Source organism: Rhinolophus sinicus, chromosome 1, assembly GCF_057876585.1.
Source record: "Rhinolophus sinicus isolate RSI-liver-muscle chromosome 1, RSI-T2T, whole genome shotgun sequence".
NCBI classification, from domain to species: Eukaryota; Metazoa; Chordata; class Mammalia; order Chiroptera; family Rhinolophidae; genus Rhinolophus; species Rhinolophus sinicus.
The window spans coordinates 135,410,667-135,436,979 of NC_142501.1; the positions used below are offsets into that span (position 1 = coordinate 135,410,667).

The 26,313-nt window shown below is 35.6% G+C and overlaps 1 protein-coding gene across 3 annotated transcripts in view; it reads right to left on the reverse strand.

Moving 5' to 3' along the window:
- SLAIN2 (SLAIN family member 2) overlaps positions 1-26,313 on the reverse strand; it is a 70,729-nt gene that overhangs the window by 13,981 nt on the left and 30,435 nt on the right. The window contains exons 2-7 of one of the 3 annotated variants that reach the window (XM_019741039.3): positions 26,154-26,302; positions 20,124-20,288; positions 18,098-18,259; positions 14,593-14,952; positions 14,006-14,143; positions 5,381-5,458 (exon numbers count right to left, since the gene is read on the reverse strand). In XM_019741039.3, coding sequence (XP_019596598.2) covers positions 5,381-5,458; positions 14,006-14,143; positions 14,593-14,952; positions 18,098-18,259; positions 20,124-20,288; positions 26,154-26,302 — 1,052 coding nt within the window. The remainder of the gene's footprint in view (positions 1-5,380; positions 5,459-14,005; positions 14,144-14,592; positions 14,953-18,097; positions 18,260-20,123; positions 20,289-26,153; positions 26,303-26,313) is intronic. The other 2 variants (XM_019741041.3, XM_019741040.3) reach the window with 2 other exon arrangements.

Sequence of the window (26,313 nt, forward strand, 5' to 3'; positions counted from 1 at the left end):
AAAGACCAAATGACTGTAACAGAAACAATTCTTTATTCCCGACAAAAATGGAGTAAAATATTTAAGATACTCAGGGAAAGAAAATGTGAGCCAAAGATTTCATATCTAGCTAATGACTTTCAAATATAAAAACAACAGGCAAGCTGTCATCAGCATGCAAAAACTGAGGGAATGGATAACTTCTTCTTGGGGAAGCTACTAGAGAATGAGCTTTAACCAAGAAAAATGACTAGTAAGACAATAGCATACAGACTGATGGTAAGTATCAAATATATATATTTAAATGCAGAGCTAAGACTAAAGGAGGCATATAAATGAAAGTATGTAATAGTTATTTGACAATGTAAAGACAGTATAACTGTAAAAAAAGGGAGCAAGTGTATGCAAAAAATTTTATAAACTGTTTTCAGTAATCATATGTTATTATGCTAATGCCACCCCTAGAAGATTCTGTGTATCATATGGGATAATACAAATTATTAAATGATAGTCTATGTGTTGCTGAGAGATAGGATTCCCAGAGCAGAATAAAGAAGATAAAGATATAAGCTTAAAAAGTTTAAGTAATTACCCTGAAGCCCTGAATTGGAATAGGAAGTATCAGCATGAACTCACTAAGACATGTAATCTTAAAAAATACATAGACACAAATAAATCTACACGTATATTCTAGCTCTAGTAACTGAAAAGACCTAGAAACAATGACCAGCCCATTTTTAGCAATGGGCATAGCTAAAACATCACATTTCAATTCTGAAATACCATTTGCTACCAAAAGACACCAGGACTTTTGGAGGAAATGACTAAATCCAAGTCTAGGACAAAAAATGTATAAGATGAGTTTATCTGGTCATACCGTTAGCAAGCAGTTACCCAGGACTACGAGGGTTGTGTCAAAAAGCCTTGAAAGCCAACTGGAAGCTTCCCCCAAAGTTCAGAAAATACCCAGAATGGATTGAAACACATAAAAAAAAGTTTAAATCTGTAAGTTCATAATGACATACGTAGGAAAATATTGGCCACCTTTGGAGGACGATAGGTTGTCAATTTTTTTATTTTGTAAACTGGTAAATAAAAGGAAAAAACAGGCATTTATTCTGAATTTTGTAATGGAACTGTGCCACTGGGTTTCCAAAGAGTAAGGAAAAGTTTCTCTTCACACAGGTATTTTGACAAGAAATAGAATGCTAGAATTGGAAGGACCCAATTTTGCAATGCAGTCAGTAGTCCCCTCCCTTATCTGTGGTTTTGTTTCTTGAGGTTTCAGTTATGTGTGGTCCTAAAATATTAAATGGAAAATTCCAAAAAAGACCCCCACGTCCTAAGCTTTAAGTTACAGGCCGTTCTGGGTAGCGTGAGGAAATCTTGTATTGTCCCGCTCTGTCCAACCCAGGACATGAGTCACCCCTCTGTCTAGTGTCCCTGCCGTACACGCTGCCCGCCCAGTAGTGACTTAGTAGTCGTCTCAATAATCAGATCGGTTATCCGAGGGAGACCACATTCACATAACTTTTATTACAGTATAGTTTTAATTGTTTTATTATGAGTTACTATTGTTAATCTCTTACTGTGCCTAATTTATAAGTTAAATTTTATCCAAGGTATGTATGTGTAGGAAAAAATAGTGTTTATATAGGGTTTGTTCTATCTGCGATTTCAGGCATTCATTGTGGGTCTTGGAACTTGTCCCCCACGGGTAAGGGAAGACCATAGGACCAAATAAAGGAAGGATACAGGTATTAAGCATCAATGACTGCTAACACCACAATACAGAGGCTACCCTACCTTATGCATCTTTGCCTGCAGAAGCACCAGCACCTATAAAGTACTTTTGCCAAAAATAACAAAACTGAATCTAATTAAGTATCTAGATCCAACCACCAGTTTATAGCAAATACGGAGGAACCTGCTAAATGACATTATGGGAAAGACATTAGGTTGGTGTAAAAGTAATTGTGGTTTTTGCAATTGAACCTTTTAAACCGCAATTACTTTTGCACCAACCTAGTATCAACAAAACACAGCTTGTGAGAACATCTATAGGACAAATGATCTGGTGGTTTCTTCAAACAATAAGGGGAAAAAAAGAGTTAAGACATTTAATCTTAACTATAAATTAAGAGAAACTTAAAAAGATACATATTAAAGAAACAAAATTATAGTTTTATTGCTTGGATGATAAAAATCATACTGAGAAGGAAGTGACTGCTATAAAAATTCAGAAGAACGACTGACTACCTTTGGGAGAGGGGTTAAGAGTGGACTGTTTGGAAGCAGACAGGTAGAGAGTGAGGTAGCAAGTTCTAGTCTCTTGATAATGATGGTGGTTACAAGGCGGTTGCCTCGGAAGAATTCATTAAGCTCTCTCCGTAATATGGTTTTCTGATTTCGTATTATATTTTAAAATAAAGTTTAAAAAGGATTTATGAGTTAGAAATTCTTTTAAATTTATTCATCCTTAAGCTCTTATTAGATAAATGCACCAGAATCTATGAAAGAATAAGTAAAAAAGTTCTATAATCTCAAGATACGGAGAGGAACACTTTAATAAGGTTAATATATAAGTTGAGAAAAAAACCAGAGAGGATATGAAGAGCTACAATTTTACTATTGAAAAAAAATGTGAGGAATGAAAATATAATGACATTAATTGGAATTAGGTGATCTTTAAAGACCTTATAGCTGTAATTTTAATATTGTAAAATGTAGTTAGTATTTAATCAGGAAAGTCCAGGCACAAATTTCAGAGGAAATTTTGATCTAGGACTTTCTCTGTAAAGAAAATTGATAAAGGTAGTCAAGATTTAAGAGGAAAAAAGGATCTTGGAAAATCACAAAAACCTTATCAAGCCTAAATGTAAATAAAATCTCAATTATCATTCTACAAATAGCACGAAATAGTCTAACAGGAATTTGTATGTTTGGAGGGAGCACCAAGAATAGCCCCCATGCTCTCTCCCATTCTCCCAATTTTACGTAACAAAGTCATGGGAAGGGGAGCAACTCCTATCATTTTAACTGTATCTAAAAAATGTATATGGCACAGGCTGGCTTGGACTACAACTCTAACAGAAAAGAAAAGGTAAAGAGGGCCTAGAATAGAAAAAAATGAAAGGAAAGGATATATGAGTATATCTTGTTTATAATACACATTCAATAAATACTTGTTAGTTGATAGAAAAGGGAACACAAGATATTTTAAATTTTGGATCCAGGGTAATAACAAAATTCCTATGTTCTCTGTTTTCAGATAATCTAATATCAAACGGGTTTTAAACTCATATCAAAGCTTCATATAAATACTGTTTATCTCACCTTGAATATATCAAAATATTGTGAATTAAAGCAGTATTAGATAATTGTCATCACTAACTCCTCCTTTGTTGCTGTTTTCCTTCTAAATAAAAGTATGTATCTATATTTTAATTGGTCCTAATCTCTGCATTCACTTTTTCTAACTAGTCTTAATTTTCTCCTCCCGACTTGGTGAGGTCTCTACCCTATTTACTTCCACTTCACCGAGTTCCCAACAACTGGGAATGAATAGTATCTCTTTGTCAAAGCAGTTTAAGCAGTCACTTTCTATGAAGCCCTAAAAACACAATGGACTCTTTTCCTCAAAGAGAAGGGTAGGCTGAAGAAATACAAAAATTCCTTGCAAGAAGAAAATACAAAAAGGAATGTGTCTAGCCTTTCATGAGTTAGTGACATGATTGTGTTCATTTGACAAACGTCCATGGTGTGTCTCTTTGTGCCAGGCAACAGTTCTTACTTCCCTTCCCATCTCCTAACTCCAGTTACTACGAAATGCAACTAAAATCAAAGTGACTGTATTTCCAGTTGTTAAGGGAACCATCTTCTTTCTCTTCCCATAATCCTGTGAGCCCTTCAATAAGTACATCAGCTTTCTAGAAAATGTTCTAGACTCATTCTCAGAATGGGACGATTTATGTGACAATTTACCATCTAGTCCATATTTCCCTACTGGACATGGTTAATGTGCCAAAGGTACCTGTGAACACGTGGCATCTGAATCCTGTCTGCCTGACATCCCTACAAGAGCAGAGAATCCCCCAGTCCAATGCAGACCCCTCCCTCTCTCTGCCAGTCTAGCAATGAGGGGAAATAAGAAAATCCATTTTGGCTGTGGATCCAAGAGGTATTCTCCAATTCAGCTTTACCAGTAATTAAGCTAAGATTTTAAATCTTATGGTACACCTGTGTCCATTTTTTCAACTGGTTCAGAATTTACAGTGTAAAATGATAATCCCCAAGTCGCAATACCAACCAGAAAAAATGACTCTGGATTAAATTAAATGAGATTGAACAAAATGAAACAAAACAGAACCGCAACACCAAACACACACACATACAAACTTTCTTTACTAAGTTGACTATACAGTTATAGTATCAGGAATTATGAGACTGGGTCTCTTTAATTTTATAATTTCTTTAAATTATACTTAACCCATCAAATAATTGCTAAAACATTTCCATCAATGAACTCGCTAAAATATCTATTTCAGTACTTTTGTAACCATATTAGTAAAACCTTTTTTTCAACAAAGCAAATCTCAAGGCTCCTCTTTCCAAAAATGTCCTTTAGTGCTTTATCCTCCTTATATATCTTTGCTATTTATTGAGTTCTGAAGCTATCAGGAAACTATATGTCCTGGATAGGAGAAGTAGTTTCCCTTATTGCCTATATTTGTTCTGTCCTATTTCCTCTGAGGGTTCTATTCATTCTTATTACTGCTGGTCTAGCCAATCCCACGGTATTTCCCCCAGTTCTACTTCTTTTTAGCTACTCATTCATCCAATCTTTGGAACAGACATATTAGCTTTCATGTCCAACCTTCGTATAATTCTTCAACTTCGTTTTTACAAAAGCTACCACTCCATGAATATTCCAAACATTATTAGGTAACCACAACGACTTGCGATTTAACATCAATCGACTTCTAATGTGAAAGCATTCCCATTTCATCCTACAGAAGTGAATCCAAAAATCAGTCAGAAAAAAACCCAAAAAACATTACATACAGAATGTCTGGCATTTGGTTCATTTTGAAGCATTTATTATTAGTTCATCTAACATTAAGTTAAACAATGACCTTCAATTTTAGGTTGGTAAGAAAAATGATAAATTCCCTATATATCATTTATTCCTTTCGGAATAGTATCCCAATACATACCTCTATAGAAAATGAGTTTCTTCTGGATTTATCCACATAACAGAGAATGAATCAACATTATTTTATTTTTGAAAGAAAGACCTACAGACATCACTGACTCAGTATGCCAAAAGGTGTAAGATTTAACTAATCTGACCATTTACTGAAACTTAGAAACTTAAAACTTAGTAAGAGGCTGTAATTACCTCTTTTTGTAGATGAAGTTTGAAGCAACTGTTTGGTTTTGAGGGAAGTACGAGGCAAATTTTTCAGCCTTTGCGAAGCTGTTGAAAAATAAGGAACTGTAATATTTGCCTGGAAGGACAAGATAAAGGCTATAGCTTCTGTAAACTTGAATATTTTAACACCAACTTGAAAATTTATCAAGGAACAGAAACCATAAGCCGAAAATATGTTAGAATCCTAGAAGCAAAGGAATTTTAAAGTGATGCTTAGTGCATTAAGTTGGAAAGGAAAGGGAATGAAAAATCTTAGTACAAAGTGCATACTTTCAGAAATAGTTTCTTATAGATGAGAGAAATCTACATTATGTAAACTGATCAAAATACAAAGAGAAAACAAACCACCAGCAAACATGCTACAGGATGCAAAGAATACAAAGCTAATTAAGTAAAAGTGATGAACACAAGCACACAGTATAGAAGAAAATAAATGTAGTACTTGTTCAACGCAAAAAAGCAGACTTTTGCAAAGCAGTAATTGTTAGATGAATCTCCCTAACATGAAACAGTAATCCCCATACTCAAAAAGAAGAAGAAAACTCAGAACCAGGCAGGTCCTTAAGTAAGTCACAATCTAGTGCCTTTCATATGCTCAACGTCATTCTTGTTGTAGAATACAACTCATCTGTACTTCAGATTTTGGGTAGCAACACTTCTGGGCTGTGCACATATGCAAATGTGGTAGGTAGGGATGCGTGTGTGGGTTGAGGGATTTGGAGGTGTCAGAGCATCTGCTTTTTAAAGGGATCAGTCAGGCAGGAGTTCTAGCTTTCTCCAAAATTCCTAATCTATTCACTGCAATGAAATTCTCAAAACTGGCCAGTAGGCAGCAGCCAGAGCCATCCACAGTTAAAGCTCACTATGGTTGCAGTGAGCTCATGAATCCTCCCTTCACCTACCAGTGCAGTCACCTATTTAAGTGGCTCTAAAATTTCATTCTAACAATTTGAAAGTCAAACTTCATATACCTCTAAGATACATATGCCCCTCCTCCCATCCTACCCCCCAAAAGAGATCCCACAACCATAAATCTGGCCAGAATGTAAACAATCATTGGGTCGATAAAGGGATACTTGATATAACATCGAAGAGAATTAAGAATTTCATTTTCACTCTTGCTTAACCCCATCAACACTCTGATAATAAACATTTTTAAAAAGTAACAAATGTATTTGATTTTAAATTTTACAGCACTCCACATATTACTGCAGCTAAATAATATTTTATGCCAACTTAACTACTGCCAGGCAGACTAACAAGAAATTCTCGAAACCTTAAAAAAAAAAAAATTTCAATTTTACAATGCATTACCTTACGTCTATCCCACAGAAATACAGGATGCTATCATCCTTGAATATTCTTCATTTACTTATTAATACATGCTTTCAACCATTCATATTTTCATTCATTCACTCATCCATTCATTCCTGCTTTCTTTCATTCTTTCAAATAGTTGGTTACTTACTTTATTCCTGGTAGTATTTTAGGTACAATGGATTCAGTAACTAAATAGAGACAAAGTTGGTACTTTCACAGAGCTAACATTCTAGGAAAGGGGAAACAGACAATAAACAAAGTAAAATATACGGCCTGCCAGATGATAGCTGCTACAGAGAAAATTAAGTAGGAAAGGGGGACAGGAAGTAGGAGATTTAAGTTGCATTTAAAACAGGGTGATCAGGAAAGATTTCCCTAAGGTGACATTTGTGCAAGATCTAAAGGAAGAGAGAAAGTGAGCCATATAGATATCTGGAGAAAGCATTCGAGACAGAAGGAAAAGCAATGGTAAAGGACCTGAGCCAGGAGTGTGCCTACTATGTTGGCAGAATGAATTGGGCCACGGTGATTGTACTGGAGTAAAGGGGGACAAAGGTGACTGACTGTACGTACTCTGGCAATCCACCACATCTATTCACCATTACATTGTTCAAATGAGGCCTTAATATTAATTATCATTTTTAATCAACTGTTTTGGAAAGGTCCTATTTAAAATTAATAGCTATGATGCCTCCAACAAATCTTATTATCCCTCAAGTTTCATGGCTGATGTCACAATGGCATCTATACACAACTGAAAACTGTTCATAGTAATGCAAAGAATCAAACTGCAGACAGAATCAGGCAGTATACTCTAAATTTGCCTGATACAGACAAAATAAAATGACTAATTTTCATAGGATACCACACAGTCACATGTTATCCAAATAAGAACAAAACACTCAAGTTTTATCTGAATTATCAGTCTTAATTTGATCAATTTTCTAAACACAAAATCATTTTTTAAGTGACAAAGTATAGCAGTTAAACCGAAAGTCTTCGCATCTTTCCAAAATTCAATGTGTTAGCTGTTTTAAAATATTTATGGTTTCCCTAGTTTCTCTTTGAATATTCATATAATTCCAAATTAGAAGACCCCACTGTGCGAAGCAAAGATGGTACAGTGAAAATATCCTCTCACGCTACCATTACGTAGGCTAATGTCTTCCTCTACGAACCAAATCCAAAAACCTCTGTGTTTCTGTTCAACATATACTACCGTTTTCCAAGACATTCTAGCTCAAAGTTTTCTTACTCTAAGGTCCATTTACTCACCCCTGTAGTTCTAGAGACCTATCTATCCCTTCCTTTATAGGCTATTGTCTCCTAAATACATAACTCAGACCTTCATCATCCTATTTTTGGACCAGAACTGTATGTTTTTGGGTCTTCCTACATCCAATCCACTCATTTCATTCAAGTACATCAAGAGAGAGGTTGTGCAAGTGCTGCCCTAACTCCTTCCCCCCACCTCCAAGTGCAGGCAATAAGTGGGTATATTGTCTGTAGGGAAATTCAGAAACAAAAATAAAACCAGAGTGTTCTGTTTTTGTTTTGTTTTTTTTAATCATCGTGTCCCAGCAATAATAATCAATGTCAGTGATAAAATGTACCTCCCTAAAGAAAACAGTTTGTAGGCCTAAATTATAAACAATTGCTGCAGGTACTGTTGAGTTTTAATAACGGAAACGTAAGCTTTAAATGAGCACATTTTAATATGCATCCTTGAATAAACAATGCATTTCATGTGAAAGGTAATTAGGAGAACTCCCAGTTAGAGTCTCTCCTGACACACGTTTCTTTCAAGAGTTAAGTTCGTAGCAATGTGAAACCACTCCAGCAGAGTATGTGCCTCCAACCCCTGTGGTACAAGGCACACTCCTATATTTAAACAGATTAGAAATAAACAATGATGGTACAGTGATTATAAAATCAATGAAAACAGAATGTGAATTACTTCAGTTCTGTCATTGTATGTAACTTGGAGTACGTATTTAAAATGTTTCAACTGTGAAGACATTTAAAAATCATTAGACTTGATCCCCAAAGGAATGAAGACATAGCAATTTCTGGAATTTACTGTAAATTGGGATTTTATGAATCTGCCAAACTTATACTTATGTTGAAGATTTTCCCTATTTCTATAGTAATGGCTTTGTGAAAACAAAACAAAACCAAAACCTTTCAGAATTAAAAATTGAAGACTGTTCTTCAACCAATACGAGTGAAGATAAGCTGATAAATCTGCCATAGTGTGTACTGAGCCTGCATATGCAAAGAAGATGAATGCTGAAAAAATTATTGACAAATTTTGGAAGCTAAAGCTATAATAGTCATTACGGTGATAGCCCGATATGTAAAAATATTTTTTTCCCCTTAAAAACGGACTAATGTAATCTAAAAGTATTATCCCATTACCTTTTTTGGGGTACTGTATGTTGGTTTTATTATTTATTTTTTTATTGATACAGTTATAAAATAGAAAGTTCAATAAAATAATATTTTCATGGTTTACCTTTTTTCCTAGCCATTACCATATCTCATCACTGCCCCCCCCCAACTGCCTTTGTTCAGGTCATTTCTTGCCAGACTATGCAGCTGTCTCCTAAGTGGTTTCTAGTCTCTCCTCAACTTTAATCCATTCTCTCCATCACTACCACATTGAATTTTCTACATACCCTTGACTAAAAGCTTACTGTGGTTCCTTCCCCGTGCTCATAGGATGAAATCCAAACATCTTAATATGAAATTTAGAAACTCCCGCAATCTGTCCCCTACCTACATCTCTCATCCTTCATCGCTGCACCCATTAACCACCTTCACCCTACACTTTGTATAGTCATACAAACTATAACCAGGGTGCCATTCTTAAGACTTCATTACTGATCTTACTGTTGGGAAAACTGTATCTCCTTTTTTCACGTGGCAACTCATAAGCTCCTCCTGAGCTGGCTGAAATATCTTTCAATATCTTTCCTGAAAAAGTTCTTCACATTGTGGACTTTAAATGCCTCTCTGTTCCCACAAAGGTTCCTGCCCATTAGTCACTGTTACTGAAGGGCTCTGCTATCTCATTCACATTTATATGCTGAGTGCTTGGAACAAAACATACACCCGAAATAAATACCTGTTGAATAATTAAGAAACACATGAGTGACTGGCAACTGGATAAAATTCAGAGATCTAAATGAAGCATTAAAGATCCTCCACAGTTGAGTTCTAATCCAGTGACTCTTAAACTTGAAAATGCCCCAGAATCAGCTGAGAGACACTTCTAAAATATAGAGATTCTGGTCCCCATCCCAGATGTAGTCAATCAAAAATTCCAGAAGCAAGGTCCAGAAAAACTACATTTATAAAATCTCTTCATGATTAGATAACTGACCCAACATTACTGCACTATTTGTTTAAACAGAAGTTTTACAAATATTTTGTGCATTCTTTTATTAACCCATTACACAGATTTATCAGGACTTATTTCAATTTATGTTTTATAATTATATACAATTCAAGTATAACCTTTTAGTGTTTTGGTTCCAAGTGAAATCTGGATGAGAATTTCCTCCTCTTGGGCCTCAGTGCAGTCTGGCTCTGTGTAAAGCCAACTGCCCGTGGACATTCCCTCTTCAGTGAGAGGTCCAGAGAAGAATACTGATCCTATATACCTTTTTTCTGGGAGTATACTCTGTATCATACGTGTGGACAAACACGCGGCCGCATACTAAACCTGACAAAGCTCAGGGGAGGCCTGCACGAGGGCCTAAAAGCAGGTTATGGCAGGTAGTCATATCCTAGGCCTGCAGCTTCCTTGACAAAAGTCATTCTTAACCTTAAGTGAGCCTGTCTACATGTGGACTTTAAATGCCTTAAGTCCACATCTTAAGTGAGCCTGTCTACATCTTCTTCAATCTAAGATAACATACCCTTGGAATGTCAGAGTAATCACTTCCCACCCACAGCCCTCAGGGCGCACCCACCACACCACAGCACAGACGACAGAACCGCTCATTGTTACCTTGTTCCCAGAATACCATCTCTACCTGCTGTAAATGTTAATTGTTAACTATCCTGTACCCACCAATGGAAAAGAAGTATGTGTTTCTCCGTTTTACTTTCTACCCAGTCCCAGAGATTTCCCTGCTTTGCTTTCTCAAATCATGCTCCCACGGAGTCATCTAAGAACATTTTCCAAGATGCCTACGCATTTGCAGTTTGCTCAGCATGATGTAATCCAAATAATGATTGGGAGGAAATCAAGAGACTCAGGGAGGAGGGAGTAATGTGGCTTGGTTTTGCCACTTTTCTAGTTATATGATGTTGTGCATATAATTTATATGGATCTCTGCTCTCTCGCCATAAAAATAAGAAATGGGTTGTTGTGAGGTTCAAATAAGATAATACACGTGAAAGAAAACATTTTAAAATACTAACGAAAGTTTTTTAAAACAGCGGATTGTCTTGGGTTTTTCTCCCTTCTTTTTCATTATTTCTGAATAAACAATTCCTATATCCTTTTTGAAAATTAAAATTTCTAGTAAACCTGTCCTCTAGTTGCCTTAGAAAGCAAGGCACTAGTCTTTTGCAAAACTATGTCCCTGACAAACATTCCTTCCTTTAACTGGAGAAACTGAGAAAATGACATGTATCTATGACCTCTGCAATGCTCTGGTTTTCTTAAACTTTTTAAGTTACTCACATTTTCCAAATATAAAAGTAAAAAAATTGGTAATACTACAAAACTGATAATATATTAGAACTTTCATAATACTCATATTTGAATGCCAGCATCCACAATAATGCAGCCACAGCAAAAAAGCATATAAAAATAGTGATTGGCATAGTTATAAGGCAAAAGAAATGGTCCCTTAGGTGGAAATAACAGCAACCTTGCAAAGTTAGGTTCATGCAAACTAGCAAGTAAGAACCAAAGCTTTACCACTTAAGAGCTGGAAAAATAAATACTTAAAAGAAAACAAAAGGCAACATCTATTATACTAACTGGTTTATACAAAAAATGAAAGATACTAATTCATGTATAAAGTGTATAAAACTTGCTATTTGTACATAATTATATATCAAAACTAAAAGGCTATTATGAAACAGTATATAATACATGCACTAATTAAAAAAATACACATATACACTTTTATGTATCAAAAATATATGTAAAATGTTAAGATATATAAGTAACATATTTTGCTTCATAATGTATTAACTTTAAACAAGAAGCTTTATTTTTATAAAATAAACTGTAAATTTTAAATTTGCTAATATTCTGGATTTACTACTTTACAAATAATTTTTGTGAATAGTGGGATTCTACACTAAAATATTTGTGACATTTCAATTATAAATAAGCTTCACTATAGCTACAAATATAAAAATAAACAAGTATATGCAATTTTAAATAAAGTATGATACCCTACTTTCTCTTCTGCCTTTACATTATTCAAATATTGAAATAAACCATTATGAAACTGTATACTTATTTTCCACTTAAAAGTAAATTAGTGATTACAATCTCATTACGTGTCGTTATATATTTTCCTTAATTGTCAACTTCTGGGGGGGGGGGGAAAGGAAAAATAATTCACCTACAGAAAACAATTGTAGGGAATCAGTAGGTGGTTATACCATTTAAGCGTACATATGAGTATCACAATGACACTCTTAATTACACAGGTCACAAGACCTAGAATACTAAGTTTAAATTTTAATTTGGTACAAAACATGTTTTTGCATATATCCAGCTGAATAAACAAGGTACACAAATGTCTACATAACAATTTTCCATAGTGCCTTATATTTTAGAGTTTATCTTAGAAAAAAACAGAAATAGTATTTCTGGACAATGTTTCTGTCTTAGTTCTAAACCAGGATGTGACCCCTCTCTGGGTGGCCTTGGGCTGTTGAGCAGGATCAACATGGATTTGAATCCTAACGTGCCACTTACAAACTCTATGGGCACAGATAAGTTAATTTAACCATTAAAAGCTTTAATCTACTAATTTATAAAATGTGTTGATAACTGTATCTACTTTATAGAATTATTCTGAGGATTAAAGAGGATTATGCATGTACAATACAGTACAAGAGTTTCTGTAACATAAATATCATATGCAATTGGTAAATAAGGAAATTTATCAATAATATCACAAAAGTCATTTTGGTTCAAATGTGTTTTTTCCTGGCCTGTTGATTTTTGAGCTGCCAACTACGTGACAGCAGCTTAACACAAAGTACACAAAGTCAGCTAAACACAACAGAACCAAGGAAGAGTGCAAGGGAGTTAAAAAAGAATCGAATGCTTCCAAAGTTGTATTACTCAATAAACAAGTTATAAATGAACAATCAATAACCTCATGTTTGTACCTTCTTCCTCACAGCTTTGGGAAATGAAGAAACACATCACGGCTGCCACTTCAACCGCTGATGGTAACGTGCTACAAAGGAACTGAGTGCGCCCGACTGGCTACAGGACTGATGAGAGGTGTGGGACACAAGGTATGCAGACTGAGCATTTCTAAGGGCATAGAAATAACTGTGATAGTTTCCTTAAAACGGGTTTGACTACATGCTTATGTGTATATATATCCTAGTTAATAAGCAATACTTTTCGGAAAGTGTTTCACTCGTTTGTGATCAGCTGGCTCAGTAAAAGCATACAGTGCCCACCTTACTCCCACGTCACTTCTCGGCTCCGTTTGACCACTCTTTCTTAGAAGTTCTTTCTGCATGATTCTCTCTGATCTTTGTTTATGTGGCATACGTCTCCTTAATTCAACAGTCTCAACCCTTCTTTTCCATCAAGTTACCCTCAACTTTTTAAAAAAATGAAGTTCTATATTTGCTGGAGTATTTATGAAGAATTTAACATGCCTTTAATTGTACTAGTATTTTCATAGGATTATTATTGTTTTTATTAATGCTCTAGTAAAAAAGATGCTTGGGTTTTAAGCGGTCTGTCCCAGGAATCCTGTCATTTTTAAAGTACAGTATTGCAGAAGTGAGGTTTTTAAGGAGTATATATTTACATATTAAATAGCTAGACTTTCATATTTTAAAATTCTGGAGACTAGAATTCATACAAACAAAAGCACTAATACAATTGGTTACCTTACAGGGACAACTTTTAAATTTTAATATAACTATGATTATAGAAACTAATAATTGCTACATTTTACTATATAGTTTAATAGAGCTATTCAGCACCAAATTAGTATCTTTAATTTTCATTTTCCTTTAAATAACTGATACATGAAAGATACTTACTGGCTGAAGCCTGAGGTTGCATGCGAGGTATTCCTCCATTTGGCACTTGAAAATTTGAGTCACTTCTGCTGCTTTTCACTGAGTCAACTTGTGTATTAGATGTTCGGGACAAATTTGGAAGACTGCGTCTTAGTTTTTCTATGACAAAATAATTTTAATTAAAAAAAAAAAAATCAAACCATTTTTTCCAGATAGAGAAAGAATTAAAATAGTAATTAGCATTCAAAAATCAAATTCTTTAAGCATTCTACATGCTTTAGAAGGGCTAAAAGGAAGTACACACCTTATAAAAATAAAAAACTCAACCCAGATTCAATAAATAAGTAGAGTAAGAGAACCTTTAAAAAGAGCCATAAATTTATTCAATTTAAAATCTATATCCAGGTTACCTCATGAATAGAACAAAGCAAAACTGACATAATCAAGTAAAATTAAATTCACTTTCTCTATTTTTGTATGGATTCACTATTAACAAAATAGTAAACTAAATTCTTGATGTATTTATCTGAAATACGAAACCTTGGTAAAACTGTTACTTTCATACTGAAATATGAAGGGCAATTTTTTTCCAGAAACATTCCAATTACCTTCATTTTTAACATTGCTTGTCTGTAAATCTGTGGGATGGCCTTGAAGTGAAAGGCGAGGTTGCTGTAAGCGGCTAATCATAGGCTGCGGGGACACTCTACTATATTCTATTCCCCGAGCAGGAGACCGTGACCGAGGTGAGTTTCTGGGTGACTGCTTAGGTGATGGTCGAGGTGAATTGCGTGGTGATGGTGAAAACCTGTTAACAGCAGGGTATACTGCGTGATGCATACTGTCATCTTCATCATCTAAACTTTGTGCATCAAGTTCCTGATCACTAAAAGTACCCCGTCTTGTAGAATTGCAAGATGAACCAGAACTGCGCCGAGATGTGGTGGCTGCATATTCTTGCCGGAGACCTGACGATAATGAATGTGTTATTTTATTTCTTTAGTTATATTTTTAAACATTCAAATATTTTAAGGTTTAAAAGCAAAAAAATTGTCATTGAGAAATTCAAATAGGGTGTAAAAGTGTGAAGGATAACTCTCCACTTGAATCATCTCAGACATCCTCCCATATAAAGGATATATAAACCACATCTAAAAAGTTATTTTTAAATTGAATGAAATTTTATAAACCTTTGCGCAATTTCGACATTTCTTCTTGAATCTGAAATCTATACTACAAGTACAACCATATTTAGAAATATTTCTACTCCTAAAGACAGTAATCCAAATTTGAGATTAACATTAAAGGAATATTGAGAGAAAATAATTAGTGTCCAACCAGTGAAAAGAACACAAAGTGAGTAAATAAACTCCCTGGATACTAAATCCTTGAGTTAATCTTATTCAAGATGATGAAGGAAACTCCTATACCACCCTCAGGAAGTCAATACTTGGGCATAAATGAAATTTCAACTGCTTCATAACCCAAGAGACTTCAATAAAACAACCTTAAATTCTAAGCCATCAAGTAAGAATTTTCAAAGGATTCCCCTATGTATCTTGGTACCTCCGGAAACACCCAAGCAACTTTAGAAGTCCTTCAAATAGTATAAAAACTTCTAAAATAAAAAGAATTGTTGATACATATTGAGAAAAAAAATACAATTCAAAAAAGCATAGAATTTAGGTAATATTTTGAGCAAGTCCTGCTAACAATTGGCAGTCTAGTCTAAAAATTCTATTATAGAGTAGTATTCAAACTTTTAAGTTATATGTTCATATAGTAGTCCCCTTTTATCCACGGTTTCAGTTATCCAGTCAACCACAGTCTGAAAATATTAAATGGAAAATTCCAGAAATAATTCACAAATTTTAAATTGTACACCGTTCTGAGTAGCGTGATGAAATCTCACGCTGTCCCACTCCAGTCCCTCCTGGGACATGAATCACTCCTTTGTTCAGCATATACACTGTTATACAGTATAATATGATATTTCGAGAAACAGACAGACAACATTCATGTAACTTTCATTAGAGTACATTGCTATAATTGTCCTATTTTATTCACAGTTATTGTTAATCTCTTCTGTGCCTAATTTATAAATTAAACTTTACCCTAGGTATGTATGCATGAAAAAACACAGTATATAAAGGCTTTCAGGCATCCACTGGGGTCTTTGAAATTATCCCCACGGAAAGGGGAACTACTGTACAAAAAAGTGCTATCAATATGGTTCTTCAAAGTAGTGAATGAGAATCACACCATGGTATCTATAAAACTAGATTCCTGGGGCCCATCTGCCCTGCAGTCAGGTTTGGGAACCCGTATAGTAATTGACAAATTACTTAGTGTCTTGTTATCGCAAATATGGCACTGAAGTTACCTAACGAAAGACAACAGACCAGTGAAAAGAACAGTTTTAGAAAGGAAAAGCCCAGATCCTGATGGAGGCTCTCCACTAACAAGGGGAACTAAGGAAGTCACAATCATTACAGGATTGTATGTTTCTCATCCTAAAAATGAGGGGGCTTATTAATCAGGTTAACAGTCCAAATCTGTAATTCTATGTTTCTGTTACCAAAAAACTGGAGAAACAATGTTGTAAAAAGGAAAATCATTCTCTTAAAAAAAACAAACAAAAAACTGGCCTCTTCAAGGAGGTATCACACATTTTTAGCATCTTTTTTTAATTCATCAGGAAAATAAATATTTGTGTATGTAGATGGCTTAAAAGGATTATTACAGTCAGGCTAAAATTTCTTTTTCTTCTCTTTTCTTTTTTTGTTACCAAAGCACAGTATGAAAGCTATAACAAATGGTTGTATTTGTAACAAAATACTGGGGTCTAAAAACTTAGGGTTCAAAAAAGAAATGAGTGAGTTTATTCTAAGCAACAGTTAGGCAGCATTCTTTGTTCTTCCACATCCATGACAATAACTAGCCCCTCACTAGTTGACAATACCAGTCTGAGTGTGGTGTTATATGAAATTAACAGAAGAAGAGAGTACCACGTTACTAGTTTCTAGGGCTAAAGATAAATAAAGCAAGCACCAACTCTTCCTATCTTTCTAAGGGAAATTGTGTAAAAATGGAAAATGAATCAGCAGAGTAAGAAGCATTTTGCAGTTTCCTAATAAGTGTTACAGCTTGATAAAACTTCCTATACATTTACATTAAGAAAAAGGGTCTAAAACAAAGTTTTTGAACTAAATTACAGCAATGCTCCATTACCTTCAGCCAACTGTCACTCAGAAATGTGTGTTTCAAGGATCTTTTTATTGTAAAGGTTAGAGGGACCACTTTAGAGAAATTACTTCACAGTTAAGCTCATGACATCTACAATAAAATGTGCAGGCAAGAATAATACACTCAGGTAAGAGCCAGGGACGCTTGAAATAGTATGAAAAAGTGTGTGCACATGTACATTCTGGGGATGACAGGGAACATCATTTTTATGGGATTTTCAAACGTGTCTGTGACCTAAAAAGTTGCAGGGACCACTTTGCAAAGCAATACCGCATGCTTCATTTAAAGTCAATTCCAATTTTCTCATAAATGTCTTTTATATTCTATACCATACATTCTAAGGGAGGTGATATTTGCCCCAAAGGGAGTAAAAACTGGTTCTTGGGGTGTGAAAAAAAACTTAAGATATCATAATAGTTTGTGGACCTCATAGTATATATAGAGACATAGAGTATATCTGTGGTATTAAAATTTCATGGGGGCGAAAAGGAGAAAAATATCTAAAAAGGTTCCTTAGGGAGGCAATAATGAAAAAAAGGTGACGAAACACTGGTCTACACTAAGAAAACAGAGTACTAGAGTAATCATTATACTAGTGAGTTCCAGTGCAGAGTCACACGCAGGGTGTGTTCCAGTCATAAAAGCAGAGCGTAACCTGCCTGTCTTTCTCGCACAGCAAACTACTCTACATAAAATGAACTCCAAAACCAAGTTAACAAACAAGCCCATATATTCAATAAGCCTCTAAAATTGCAACATTTCTACTCTCACTACATTACTATTCCACACTACTTTAAGACATGTATAACACCCATGACAAAACTGTGTAATATGAAAGACCTCAACTTTAACAATTAAAATACTTACTTTCTTCCTGCATCCGAGCTAGAATCTGTACATCGGTTACATCGTTTAGCTTATAATTGGATCCAATTGAATCTTCATCTAATTCTGAAGCACTTAACTCACTGTCTATAGAGGACTGAGGACTGAGTGGAGGATTTCTGTCTGATGAGTTTTTCAAATTACCTTAATAAAGAAAAAGATTCAAACTATGGTGAAACAAAAACTGAGTCAACATCTGTTGCAATTAACTTGATATTATATCTTTTGATTCAGTTCATTATTACTCTGCCTTTTCTATTTGTAAAATTTCAAAATACTGAAATTAAAAATCGACCTTAGTAAGAATAAAGAGGGCTATAGACTCCTTCATATATTATGGCATAAACACAAAACACAGTTTCATTTAACTATAACTTATGAAACAGTTAAGCTTTCAACAGAGTTCCTGGCAAGTAGTTAGGGTTCAATAATACACAGTTTCAAAAGATAGCCAATTAAACTGTTCTATAAATAGATACGTTTATGATGTAGTGTTTTCTCCTCCCAAATTCACAGTCATTAGCAAACATGATCATCTTTTCCCCTGAATAAAAGCATCTATTTTTCCTAAATCAGAAAACTATAATTTGAGGAAAATCAAGATTCCTTAGAAATTTATAAACAAACCAAAAAAAGAACACTAGCTCATTTCTCCTACATTATGCCATGTTTACAAAATTCCTTTGCAAAACTATGATCCAAGGAGTTCTCTGAAATTTAGTAGTGAAGTACAAAGATGGGATGAAGAAAACGACTAGATACAAAAGGTATTTTATAGCTCCAATCCAAAAGGGGGATAGAAAACAGGTCAGGGGAATAAAGAATATATACAGAGTGCCAAAAAAAATGTATAAACATTTTAAGAAAGGAAAAAACTGCATTAAAATTGTAACACTCAATATATGTTCATAACAAAAGATGAATACAAATCATGTGTATACATTTTTTTGGCAACCCCGGTATATCCAGAAGAGTCTAACTTGTTTCTAAGAAAATGCTTTCATCAGATCATCACTTTCTAGTGGAGAATAATAAACCCCCAACACTGTTACTACTATTTCTAATATGGGTTTATTTGAAATGCTTGTTTTCCAGAATTCTTTACTGTAAGAATCAGCTCCAACATGAAAGGCACATTAGAGCAAGAAGAATACAAAAAAGTTAATGTTTACATTATCAAGAAGAGTGCAGTGCACATGATAGGAAAAGTACTACAAAGTCAAGCTCAACCAGTGCCTGAATAAAATCCTTTACAGTAAACAAATATAGCAGATTAAACTTTTCAGTATGTCAGTCACGGGTGAAATAAGTATGAATAGCAAGTAACAACCTATGTATAGAGCAAACAGCAGGGTCAATAAAGTCATTAGACTAGGGAGCACTCAGGTAAAAAATGTGAGCTGGCTAACAATAATTTTTAAGGAACGTAAAATAATTAGCAGTGACAACAGCAGCAGTGAGAGTAACTGAATGAGTGATTCATAAAGAACAGTAAGCTACAGAGTAACATCAGTCACAGAACTGCAGCAGAACATTCTTTCCCCAGTTTACAGCCATCTGTCCCTCCCATGTCATTTAGGGCTCTAAACACTCGTTCAGCCCATTTACATATAACCTTATATTATGTGTTAAGTGCAATTATCAAAGCTAATTAAAATTCTATAAAAAAAAGTTTTTAACTCTGTAGCTTTTACACCCCAAGCAAGCTATTCAATAAGCATCTATTGGTTAAAATAATCAAGCTTGGGACACTATCTAATGAAGCCAGATTAAAAAACTTTAAAGTATATGCTAAAGAAAACTTCATGGATGTAAATTGGCTTATCTGTATCCCTGGTGCCTAGTATATAGTACCTGGTGCCAACTAGCTCCTCAATGACATTTCCTCTAACCAGTTAAAAGTTTCATAAATGAAAGAACTTGAACTACTGATGAATGTGGTGTTTTCTGAGGTAGGGCAGTAAGTTAAAAACCATTCTTTAATCACTCCATTTCATTTTTTCCTTACCTGAATTTCCAGGAAGTATTAGCTGTTTGACTATAGGAGGTCGTACTGGGGTTGAGGACGGAGAATTGAAACCACTGCTGTATGGGCTACTTGTATTTGGACTGTAAGGACTTGTGTAACTCATGGAGTTGAAAGGATTATTATACAAATTCTGCCTCTTTAGAGCTGCATAAATGAGAAGGGGGGAAATAAAATTTAATAACTGGAAAAAATTAACATTTTATTACAAAATTTTCCCTATTAGGAAATTCATTAAGTCATTATCTAAATTTCAATACAGAAACATTCTTATAGTAGTGGGAGAAAAACATCCTATTAATAATCCCAACAAAATATTCTCATTATTTAAAATTGTGCTATGCAAGTAAAATAGTAGCCACACCAAACAACAAAAATAATATCATAGGAAGAATATCTCAACAAATTATTAGCCATTAAATGAATTTACTTCTATCTTATTAGAAAGTTCGTTACAATTGTATCAATCCTGAATGGCCTTTAAAAATAAAATAAATCTAAAAGCATATTTGTATTTTTTCATTTTCCTATACAAACTGTATTGCTTTAAAAAACTGTGAAATGATTTTTAAAAATAGCCTTTACAAAGTTTGAATTTTGGGGGGGGGGGAAAAGCAATATTGACTATTTGGGTGAGGTTAAGGTGAAAATATGTGAGAATTCTTTTTAAAAAGAGAAAAGCCTCCGCCCCCCACCCCGCCGTCATCCCCTTCCCAGTTTTCTGGCACAAGGAGAATACTTAGGCCAAAACAGGGAAAAGATATTTGTGCTATTTGGTACTGAATAGGGCTAAGTACCAAACAGGGCTAAGATGTCAAGTACAATTATATACAAGAAAAATTAATACTTAAAATAGTATTTCTTCCACCCTATTCTAAAATCCAGTTTATTCAATATTTATAACCATCAGCAAAGCACTGTGAGAATATAAAGACAAATGTGACATGGTGCTTTTTCTCAAGAGGCTTACAGCCAAGTAGTGTAGGCAGAAAAAACTGATTTCAAAGCCAGATGAAATGAGTACTATCATAAAGGTGCAAATGTTTGTGGAAATGATGAGATAGGAACAATTCATTACAATTGAGAGAAACTAGGTAAGATTTTTTGGAAGCAGAGGCACTGGAGCAGTCTTGAGAGGATGAGTAATAATTTGATAAGCCACTAAAAGTGGGGAAAGTAAGTGCTTTCATCTGTGTTTATAACATGAACAAAAGCGGTGTTGAAAATACAGTCTGTTCAGGGGATAAGAGTGAGTAATCTAGAAAGGGCAGCATGTGGTGAGGGACAAAACAGGAAAAACCAGCTGGGCCCAGGTCAGGGAGGTCTGCTCATCAGGCTCAGGAGCCTGAACTTGAGCTCGGCAGTGACAATGTCATCGTGGTTTTTAACAAGAGTAATAGGATCCAATCAGTGTAGGAAAAACATTTGATGGAAATTTTGATGCTGAATAGATCAGACTGAACTAGGTGGTAGAGCTGACAAATAAAAAAAGGAGATATTAAAAATAGGAGGGCCGGCCCAGTGGCTCAGGTGGTTGGAGTTCCGTGCTCCTGGCTCCGGGGGCTGCCGGTTCGATTCCCGAATGGTCCAGTGGGCTCTCAGCCACGGGGTTGCCGGTTCAACTCCTTGAGTCCTGCAAGGGATGGTGGGCAGCGCCCCTGCAACTAAGATTGAACACGGCACCTTGAGTTGAGCTGCCTCTGAGCTCCCGAATGGCTCAGTTGGTTGGAGTGCCTCCTCTCAACCACAAGGTTGCCGGTTCGACTCCCGCAAGGGATGGTGGGCTGCGCCCCCTGTAACTGGCGGCAGCATCTGAAGCGGGCTGGGCTGTGCCCTCCGCGGCTGGGACTGAAAGGACAACAACTTGATAGCTGAATGGCACCCTCCACAGCTAAGATTGAGTGGGCAACAACTTGACTTGGAGGGGAAGTCCTGGAAGTGCATGCTGTTCCCCGGTAGAGTCCTGTTCCCCTTCCCCAATTAAAAAAAAAAAAAATCTTCAAAAAAATAAATTGGAAAGGATTATTAAAGGGAAAAAAAATAAGATGACCGAATTTTCTGGTTTAAATATTAGCAAAGTAGTGGTTTTGGGAGGAGGAACATATGTTTTGTTTAGTTCTTGTTTCGTTGGATAGTGTCGGAAGTTGGACAGAATAGTTTTATATAATATATTCACTGTGAGACAAGACACCACATTTTATACATAATTAGTAGGTAACATGATCTCAGAAATATCAATCTGAGCAGAAATGGAGTTGCTAATTTCTTCCTATCTCTTTAGTCTTCGATCTCCTTTGAAGCTTCTTCTCTTTTACTTGGTTATTTAATCACTAGCATTTCAAGTCCTCAGCCCTTTTATCTTCTCAGTCTATACCGTAATCTTCTTCCTGAGAAATTTCATTCATACCCATGACATTAGCTATTATCTACATGCCTTAAATCCTCCCATTATTTCTATCTCCAGTGCTAAGTTGTCCTGAGCTGCAGTCCCACATACAGCAACCATTCAGTCTCCCCCGTGGGTCTGGCAAAAGTGCCCCAGAGCCAACATGTCCAAATCCAAACTCATAATTTTCCTAAATTTTCCATAATTTTCCTAAATAATTTTGCTAAAACTGAATTCTCTACCTGGGGTCCCTATCACAAAACGATAACATTCATCAGGTAACACAGCTGGAAACCTAGAAACCACTGTTGATACCTTCCTTTCCCTCATTTCCTCCTATTTGTTTGGTTCATTCCCTTTTACTTCCAAATCTTTTCATCTCCACTACCACCCTTCCCCCATAACACACACTACCCAGCTATCATCACCAACCCTCTCAAAAGCATCCTCCGTATATTCCTTTTTGGCCCTCTCTCATCTACTCTCCACACTATAGCTAAGGAAGACCTCATCCAAATGCGAGTGTCCTCTTCCTGCCCCCACAAACCATGCCCTTGAATAAAAGCCTTTAATATTAATATCTTCCAATAGCATTTAGAATAAAGCCCAAAACCTTTCACATGGTCCCTCAGGCCTTGCAGATAGTCTGGCTCCTACACATCCTGCTGACCTTGCCTCACGTCACCCTCTGCCTGATTCTTCTCCAGCCACGGCGCTTGTTCCAGCTCCTCACCTTTGCCCGCTCCCTCCCACACGCTCCCTCAGGCGCCCCGGAGCCTGTGCACATGTTGTGCTCTACCCGGGCCACCCTACACCCCCTTTCACCTTTCCCCTCAGCCCACTTAAATTTCCCTGAATCTTTAGGATTCAGGTCAAACATCACTTCCTGAGGTAAAACTCCTATTTCTCGAAGCTCAAGGCAGTCTACCATTCCTTTACTACATATCCCGAGTTAAAAAACAACAAATGGTTTGTAGTAATGCTTCCCCTACTAGATGATAAACTCCATGAGTGTTAGATTGTGCTGGTTTTTCCTCATCATACATCATCCACCCTTTCCCCAAAGCCTGATACATAACTGGCTCTCAATAACTATTAAGTGAATATATACATGAGTGAATGAGATTAATTTGAATAGAGATACTGAATACCATATGAATGGATGAAATAAAACAGAGAGAAGTGGGGCAAAAGAGAGACCTGGGGTACCCTAAACTTAAAAGATGGGCAGATAGGAGGCAGGGGGAATGTGAAGTTTAATGGGTACAGAATTTTAGTAGGGGACGATGAAAAAGTTCTGGAGATGGCCAGTGGTGACGGCTGCACAGCAGTGTGGGTGTACTTAATGCCACTCACTGAACTGGGTATCTAAAAATGGTTAAAGTGGGAAATGTTATGTAAAGTTTACCCCACACATAAAGATGGACAGAGAAGGAAGAATCTTCAGAGAAGACTGAAAAGAAAACAGCAGGGAGGGTAGGAGAAGGTAAAAAAGAGAATGCACTATCATGATATAAATAAGATGCACCTAAGCCAACAACACCACCAAAAAGAACATCTTAGGAACAAGTGGCCGTGCACTGCAAAGAAGCTGAGAGTGACGGAGCGGAAACTGTTCTGCTAACATACAATAGCTCAATTCCCAAGAAGCTTTCTTTGCCTTATCAAAAAATACATTTAAGAAATAATCTCCAACTTGGGAAAAAGGAGTTTAGGACTATAAGGTTCAAAGTTGTAATAGCCAACTTATTTTTCCTGTGAATATACATTATATTTATAGCTAGCTATTGGTCTGTGCATATAGCTATAAAATCTAATCACTGTTGAATAGATCCAGTACTTGATTACACCTAGTTTTTGGTTCAAGAGTAACAGCTTCTCTTACACACTCCTACTATCTTTAATACCCTTGTTACAATAAAGCAAAAAGCCACTCACTCAAATTGCTATTTTTGAGGTGCAACAGCTTTGGTTTTCTCCCGAAGTCTAAGCTGCTAATTACCAATTGCTAATAGTTCCCATTCCTGATGATGTTTTAAACCAAGGGTTAGTAAGCTATCGCCTATGAGCCAAATCCAGCCCCCCACCTGTTTTTGTAAACAAAGTTTTACTGGAACATGCCATCCATGCCTGTTTGTTTATGTGTTATCGATGGCTGCTTGCGGGCAAAGGTGAGTAATTAATTAAATTGTAAAATATACTCACATTATTTCTAAGGTGAGATAGAGTACTGGAAAATTGGTCCTAAAAGTACTTTTAATAAATGTCTAAATAATATCATCTAACTGAAATGAGTTAGACATTTTCCAGTTATTTCAAATTCTGAAATACTAGCTTATCTACTAGCTCTACATAACCTTTCTAATAATCTCTTATGAATATATTAATAATATAATCTCCAGGATGTATTTCTAAAAACACTTGATATTCAGACAACTACATTTTAAAAATCACATAAAGGCTATTGCTTTTTAAAAAGGGATTCTCTATACAGAGGAAAAGTACTTCAGTGTCCAGACAGACTCAGAAGCTCTGTAATCACATCCGACCTGGTATTTTCGTGTAATCACCATTACCACTTGCAGCCAACTAAACTCACTTTAGTGTACGCCAGTTTAACTGTTTGGTCTCCCCTTTGCCTCTCCTGACCATTTTCAGCTTACAATCTTAACAAGAGAGCACACAGCCTCATAATAAAGCCAAAATAAGCAATTACATGGCTGCCAGGTAAACACAAAGCAAAAAACCAAAACAAAAAGCCTATTTAGTATTAGTAATCATGCATCAATCCTTCACTACATGAGTATTCCAGAAAAACAGTCACATTCTTAAAGAGATTGAGAGAAATTCCATGAAAGAGTCAATAATGTATTTCCTACATTTCTACCCACACTGGCATGCTACATTAAATGCCATAGATAGTCACAGACACACTTTGTCAGCTTTGTGAATGCTATTAAACAAAAGAGCATAAAAGCAATTTAAACCTAAAATGCCAAGTTAAAAGAAAAAGAAAAATACAACAAGGAAGGGAAATGAATACATTTACTAAGTACTTACTATGAGCCAGAAAAACATGCTAGGCTCTTTCATACACATTATCATTTAAACCTTAAAATAACCTTACAAGGTTCATCATTCTTATGAGAAAACTGAGCTCACAGAAGTTAAATAATGAGCAGAATCACACAGTAACTAAGTGCTAGAGTGAGAACAAGGTCTGTTTGGTTCTCAACCAGAATTTCCCCAAGGGTGGGGAGATAATGTTAGATGATACCAGACAAACATTTTTTAAATAGTTATTTGTTTTACTTGCTTTAGAAAAAAGCCTATCACATAATACTCATTATTTCTTGATATTATTCTTTAAAATGAAGCTAAATAAAAATGAGGAGATTGAAAACAATTGAAGTGAATAACAGAACAAGGGTATGTGCACATGGCAAAAACTCATACAGCACGTACGGCACATACAGCACGTGCGCACAATGGGATTTGAAAACCACTACCAAGCAAAGAATTGCCTTTCTTAAAACAGACTTCAACATATATCTGTCTTTTTTTTTTTTTTTTTTTTAACTAAAGGAAGCAAAGAGATGAATTTAGAAGCAAAATTATAGACGTACCTGACATAGTTTGATCAAGTTTGTGGATAAGAGACTTTTTAGCACATTCAACATCAGGACTTGGGTAATCCAAAACTTGCCTGCACCAAACTAATGGGCTAACTGATTTCTGCATTGGTGTAAGTTTTTTCTTTGGTGATGAATATAGCCTAGAAGACAA